This window comes from Saccostrea echinata, unplaced genomic scaffold (genome assembly GCF_033153115.1).
Source record: "Saccostrea echinata isolate AGI-Se365-2 ecotype Australia unplaced genomic scaffold, CSIRO_AGI_Sech_v1 ptg000025l, whole genome shotgun sequence".
NCBI lineage: Eukaryota > Metazoa > Mollusca > Bivalvia > Ostreida > Ostreidae > Saccostrea > Saccostrea echinata.
The window spans coordinates 27,310,001-27,316,838 of NW_026889774.1; the positions used below are offsets into that span (position 1 = coordinate 27,310,001).

The 6,838-nt window shown below is 35.3% G+C and overlaps 1 protein-coding gene across 1 annotated transcript; it reads right to left on the reverse strand.

Annotated features, from left to right (window-relative positions):
* Window positions 1-1,876: 1,876 nt before the first annotated feature.
* Window positions 1,877-5,566, reverse strand: LOC133192287 (stAR-related lipid transfer protein 7, mitochondrial-like). Its single transcript, XM_061328300.1, has 8 exons — window positions 5,115-5,566; window positions 4,632-4,795; window positions 4,320-4,369; window positions 4,018-4,128; window positions 3,838-3,882; window positions 3,587-3,724; window positions 3,306-3,390; window positions 1,877-2,432 (listed from the first exon to the last, which is right to left on the reverse strand). Exons 1-8 carry the CDS (start codon window positions 5,507-5,509, stop codon window positions 2,293-2,295), a joined length of 1,128 nt encoding a protein of 375 aa, XP_061184284.1. The 5' UTR covers window positions 5,510-5,566; the 3' UTR covers window positions 1,877-2,292.
* Between the last annotated feature and the right edge of the window lie 1,272 nt (window positions 5,567-6,838).

Here is a 6,838-nt window from a genome sequence, read left to right on the forward strand (position 1 = left end):
ACTTCAAATCTGTGTCTATGTCCCTTTAAATGAAAGGTATTTTTGTTTACAATGCTGTGAATCAGACAAAATTTTACACTCTTTCTTCATTGAATTTAAATGACCTGAACTTAGCTTTATTATACCCTCTCCTCAAAAGAGTGGGGGGTGTACTGTTTTCCCCTTGTGTTTCTGTTGGTCTGTAACAAATTTTTGTCACAGTTTTCTCAGCAACTACTCTTTAAAGATGCCTGAACACTCATTGTTTGGGCATGCCATATGAAGGGATTCATTTCTGTAGGAATCAAATGTCAACTTCTTGTTTATTATTGCATCTGTCTGTACCAAATTTTCATCGCAGTTTTCTCAGCAACTTCTCATCAAAGATGCTTGAAATTTTAGCATATTCTTTGCTCAGGGATGTCATATGGTGGGATCATTTTTGTACAAATCTGATGTCAAGTTCCTGTTTATCCATGCATCTGTCCATTACCAAATTTCCATTCACATTAGAGCAGGGGTATTACTACTTGTAGTTACATATAGCACTGGCTGACAGACTTTTTGTTATTATAATAATTCTGGTACAAAGTTGCACAAATAGTTTTATTAATGTGGAGGTTACATATCAAAATTAAGTTTAAGATAACAGTTAAACTACAAATGATTGAGTTTCCAAACTTATCAATATAAATACACACTTATCACCCAAAGAGAAATGAATGAAAATGGAATGGACATGATGATATTCAATACAACCAATGAAAATCGATTTACAAATCAAATCAACCTTTTAACACTGTTAATTTCACAAAACAAGAGGCCAATGGGCCACAATGCTCACCTTAGTAACTTTGGCCTTACTATTCTTCATCAGATTTTCCTTGTCGGGTCATACTTATTGTAGCCCACCCAACCCCATGGGTCATGATAAAACAATTTAAAATCTACACTACCTCTGAAAACTTCCACATAAGACTTAGCTTTTCTGGTCTAGTGGATCTTTAGAAGAAGATTTTTAAAGATTTTATTATATATTTCAATGTAAAACTTTCCCTATAGTGCCTAACCCTACAGCTGGTGGCTTTGATTTGAACAATTACAATCTACACTACCCCAGAATGCTTCCACATAAGTTTCAGCTTTTCTGAACTGATGGTTCTTGAGAAGAATTTAAGATATTTATCCATTACATTTAAATGTAAAACTTTATTCTCTTTTGTGGCTCCACCCAACCCCTAGGGGTCACAATTTAAAATCTACAATACACCAGGATGCTTCCACATAAGTTTCAGCTTTTCTGGCCTAGCTAGTGCTTCTCGAGAAGAAGATTTTTAAAGATTTTTCCATAATATTTCAATGTAAAACTTTGATTCTCTATTGTGACCCCACCCTATCCCTGGGGGTCATGATTTGAACAGTTTAATATTTACACTACCCCAGGATGCTTCCATATAAGTTTCAGCTTTTCTGACCAAATGGTTCTGGAGAAAAAGATTTTTAAAGATTTTTCACTATATTTCAATGTAAAACTTTGATTCCCTATTGTGGCTCCACCATACATGTACTCCCAGGGACCATGACTTAAACAATTTAAAATCTACACTACCTTAAGAAGTTTCCACATAAGTTTCAGCTTTTCTGGCCTGGTGGTTCTTGAGAAGAAAATTTTTCAATGACCCCACCCTAATTTTGTCTTTTCTTGATTATCTCCCCTTGTAATGAGGCTTGGCCCTTCATTTTAAGAATTTGAACTCCCCTTTACCCAAGGATGCTTTATACCAGTTTTGGTTAAAATTGGCCAAGAGGTTCCTGAGAAGAAGTTGAAAATGTGAGACGTTTACAGACAGATGCACATCAGGTGATCAGAAAAGCTCATTTGAGCTTTCAGCTCAGGTGAGTTAATAACTCTACAATTTAAAAAAAAAAACTCAGATGAATTTTATACCAAAATTTGATAAGCACATCATACATGTACATGTGTTAATATCGACACTAAGTATCAAATATGATATCTACAATGTAATTGTATCAACAATGCCTATAAATTTAACTTATAAGCTTGTCAATGACAAAATCTTAAACATCCTACATAAGAAAGATTCAAATAAATAGCAGTTTAGGCTGAATTAAATGCATAAAATTTTTCTTAGAAAAATAAATGCAAATGCACAATTTTTAGAGCCCCTGTATACAGGATGAAACACATTTTATGTTGTGCTTTCAATCCATGGTGCAACTTTTCAGCAATATCTTCCAATGTGAGATAGGTCTAAAACAGAGGTCCTGGTTAGACCTGATGACATAGAATTGTCACTGATAGTTAGGGATATAGTTCCCCGAGCTTGTTGCAGATACACTGCTATCGCTGCTTGGTACATAACTTGGTCGAAATCCAGACCTCTTTTGAAGTTCCTTGGCTGCTTTATGCATTTTGTCCACAAATTCTATTCCTGTAAAGACAATAAAATCAGCCATAAATTACATCTATCTATTCTAGAGAACTGTTAGGACATGGCTTTGGTAATCAACTACTTGGAAGTACTGTAAGCAATAGCGTTGAAAATTAAGACAGTTTTTACCTGGTTAATAATTGAATAATGATCATTAATTTTTAAGGAATTTCTACAGACTGTCGAAATATAACAATAAGTGTGAATAAATGTTACGGATTTTTCTTTTCTGAGAACTCAATGTGTCTTTATCATTACGGCTTGCGCTTTACTTAGAACTGGTTAGCTACAAGACTATTATGGCTAGATTAGGGAAGTCGATCAAAACAATAGTTTTGTGTATTGCATGAATACAATAGTCACCAATAACAAAGGCCAACACTGAAAAAATGTGGCATTAAACTGTGATCATGTAGTTGTCTACCTGAGAATTGCAATCACATAATGACATTTTTTTTGTAAACAATTGTGATAGCCCATTAATCTTTGTATATGTACATGTAAGGACTTAAGGAAAAATTTAAAACATTCATCTAGTTGAGTTTCAGTACAAGAATTGCTGACTTTCTCTGACATACATGTATTCCTGGTATTATTTGATATATCCTTGTTCAGGATAGCAAAGGTCAGCAATAGCAGAGTATAGCTATACCATGGGAGTACTTTAAATAGTTTTGTACTCCAATGAAGTTGAAGGTGAAGTATTCTGATATCACTGTTTCCATGGGGGGGGGGGGGGAGCTTCTAAAGAGTAGTTAACAGAGCTCTACACTGTACCTTGTTTTTGTTTTCGCAAAAAATGATCATATAGTCACAACTTACATGCAGCATGTATGCTATAGATTAGTCAATCCAATAAAGTTAGAACCTTACCTATACTAGTGGCAAAGCTGAAGGCAAGACTAGAATACATCAACTGGGGATCATCATGGTATGTCATTACATACTCAAGGCCATTCTGTAAATGTAACAATTCAACACAATTTTATAATACTTAAGGCCACTCTGCCAATACAAAAACAAATTTTAAAATGTAGTGAGTTCACTAAAAATGATAACAACTTTTCTTTTTTAGGAGAGAGAAGAACCCCCCGCCCCCCATCATGCAATAAAACATAAATGGTGTCCTAAGTTGGACTGTAAGACAAATATACCTCCTCGAATGTAGTGTTTGGTTTGATGACCATGTAGGAGCTGTAAGGATCAACTCTGACAAAGTCGTTTTTCTTTGGACACTCGGGGTGGTCCACTGCTCGGGCCACATACGCCATCACATTTCTCTCCTTGTCAATCTGTGAAAAACAGAGTTCTTATGGGTTAAACTGAATATGGTATCCTCCCTTCACTCATATCTGAAACCATATTTATAGGATTTTTAATCTTTGGATTTAAAAGTTAAACTTACTTTAAATCTCCTAATGTACAGAAATTCCCTGCTATACCATGTTGCCTGCATAAATAATGTGAAAATTATCAATGAGAATTAAGACTGGATTAAAAACCGATGGACATGCAATTCTACATCAGCCTTCTTATAAACACTTATAATTAATTCAGTCAATGACAGATAGCTGTTTGACCTCACCGGATAGTTAGTGACCCACTGCACGACCTCAGACTTTGACCCTGGGTCTTTATCAATGACCTCCAGTTTAACAACATAATGATCCCATTTTTTCCTGTATTCTAGGTCAATCTGTCAAATGAAACATTAAGAAGTTGATAAATTGTGATGTAGGTTCTTAGAAAATAGTTCAACTAAAGAAGAATTTTGCTAAAAGAAGAATCTGCATTGTAGACATTCCAAAGGCAACAGATTTCACAGAATCATAATATTATCTAGGAGAGAGAGAGTGTGTGAACTCATTAAATACTGGGTACACTGACCTGAACTTGGTAAAATGCTGAGGGGGATACATCATCATACCTCCCGTAAACTGTGAATAAGATACATTTATAGAAAAAGTACACATATAAAATAAATTTCAGAGCAAAGTATCAAAATAAATAAGTTCAGTATGATTTAAATCAGAAACTATTTTGTATGCAGTTTGAATGATAGCAACAATGGCTTAAATTCTTTTGATTATAATTTTTATATTAAATGCATGCATGCATAAATGTAAACAGTACTATAAATACTCAACATGCTTATCCTCAATTCTAGATACATGTATATAACAGGAGGTTTCTTGATACCTTTATATTCGTACAGGTGTGAATTGGGGAGGGGTCTTCTCCAGATTTTCAGTGATGGTTCATTGACAATGAGCGTCCAGTCTTTGAGACAACCTGTGGGGTGGGCCCCCTCTAGTTGGTGATGCCGGCCCATGTCCTGTATTTCTGACATATCATCAATAGCTCTGAAAATGATACATTAAAATGATGTTTGATTATATACATGTAATAGGATTCAGGATATTACTGTGGTACTTGCTCTTTTGTGAGGCAAATTATTACATGCAAATGATCATGCTGGTGAAATAAGTTGCAACAGCTACTCCTTAATAAACTAAATTTATTGTCTTTCAAACTAACTTTGCCAAACCATATCAATTTGCCTTACAAATGAGCAGTAGCTTTACCACAGATTAATAATATACACCTTAGGAAATGCACAAGTATACTATGAAGAAAGGTATTGTACAGAAAGTTCCCTTTAAATGCATAAGCATCAATAACCTCGATATTTCTTGATCTGTGACGTTTTCTTCCTTCCATGAGAACAGGGATGCTGCAAACAGAGCAGAGAGTTGTGGCCCCTTTCTGCTCCAGAAAGCATTTCGTAGACTCTGCAGAAACCTGATAAGAGACTTGTGGCCGTGCGTGTTCTCGTATTCGATCGTCCGCCGAATTTTCTGAGCAATTACTCCTTTGTACTGAGTTTTCACTTTCTCAGAAAAAGTTTTAAAATTTTCGGTGATGTAGTCAATGTATGCACGGTAAAGTGGATGCGCTTTCAGCCTCACCGACAAACGATTGAAGAGCTCCGATCTTTCCCTTTCAGAATTGTGGTTCACCCTGACAACCCTTTGAGAAAATCTACGGAACGCAAGATAAAGTCCCTCTGGTGCCATGGTATCTGAAATATGAGGCGTTTCTTTGCCCGTGTTTTCGGTTTTGTAATGAGCTTGAAGGTTATCAAACAATCATTGACAAGTAGACCATGTGTGCCGGAAGTACTACACTTTGGGTATAATGCCCCGAAAACCGTACGTACCTGCGCACTGCATATATCAAAAATGTTTTTTTTTAATTTTATTTTAATTGTTTTTATTTCATAAGAGCAATAATACGGAAGTGATTGTCTGCAATCAAAAATATTATTTCGGAAAAAAGATAATATGATATCAGAAAATAAATGGGATTTTCTCAGGCGCGGATCCAGGAATTTTTTCCAAGGGGTTCACCTCAGTCGAAAAAATTTCAACCCAGAATTTCTTGACAAGCCAAAAAACAAACAAACAACAACAAAGTAGTATATACATTTAATAATTCTGCAAATTCCGGGGGGGGGGGGCATAGGGGCTTGTCTTCCGGATTGTAAAATGTAAAATAAATTAATAAAATTTTGAATCTTCTTTTTAAATACACTTAAAAGTTGTTAAAATAAAGATTCTGACACTTTCAGTCAAGAAAAAAAACACGTTTAAAAAAAGACGTACCACATCTATATACATCAAACTCTAGAGTTTACGTGTAGAGGTGTGGTACATTTTTTTTTTTTTTTTTTTTTTTTTTTTGTGCATACCATGGCATTTTTAAGATACATAAAATTAATCCCCAAGGCACCCTCTCCCCGACATGGCAATTTAATAAAACTGCTGTTGGTATCCAAAGGAAGGTCTTGTCACAAGGATATTACATAAGTGAAGTCCTGGCGCCAACCGTTCAAAAGTTGTGGCCAAGATTAAAGTTTTTCAAAAGTTGGTCAAACTCCTACATCAAGGTTAAAGTTGTTGGTATCCAAAGGAAGGTCTTGTCACAAGGATTACACATGTGAAGAATGAAAGCCATAGCACCAATTGTTCAAAAGTTATGACCAAGGTTAAAGATTGGTAAAATTTTGCAAAACTATGTCAAACTCCAAGATCAAATATGATGGTACCCAAAGAAAGGTCTTGCAAGAAGGAATACAAGTGTGAAATATGAAAGCCAGATCTCCAACCAATCAAGAGTTATGGGCAGTGTTAAAGTTTTTGCGGACAAACAGACAGACGGACATACAGGGACAAAAACTATATACCCCTGAATCTTCGATACGAGAGCATAAAAATATCGATATTAAACAAACATGCCCTTGTGCTTGATGCAGTCATTTAAGATCAATACACTCTGTAATTCTATGGAGTATTGGAGTAGCCCAAGAACAAACAATAACTACAATTTCTCTTCTATACACTCTG

What these genes read in the sequence shown, in the direction of transcription:
- LOC133192287 (XM_061328300.1), bottom strand. Translation starts at nt 5,509, where the DNA reads ATGGCACCAGAGGGACTTTATCTTGCGTTCCGTAGATTTTCTCAAAGG. An exon ending in ACACCTGTACGAATATAAAG is followed by an intron (nt 4,370 to 4,631) that starts GTATCAAGAAAC and finishes TCTTATTCACAG; the next exon opens with TTTACGGGAGGTATGATGAT. An exon ending in AGTGGGTCACTAACTATCCG is followed by an intron (nt 3,883 to 4,017) that starts GTGAGGTCAAAC and finishes TTATTTATGCAG; the next exon opens with GCAACATGGTATAGCAGGGA.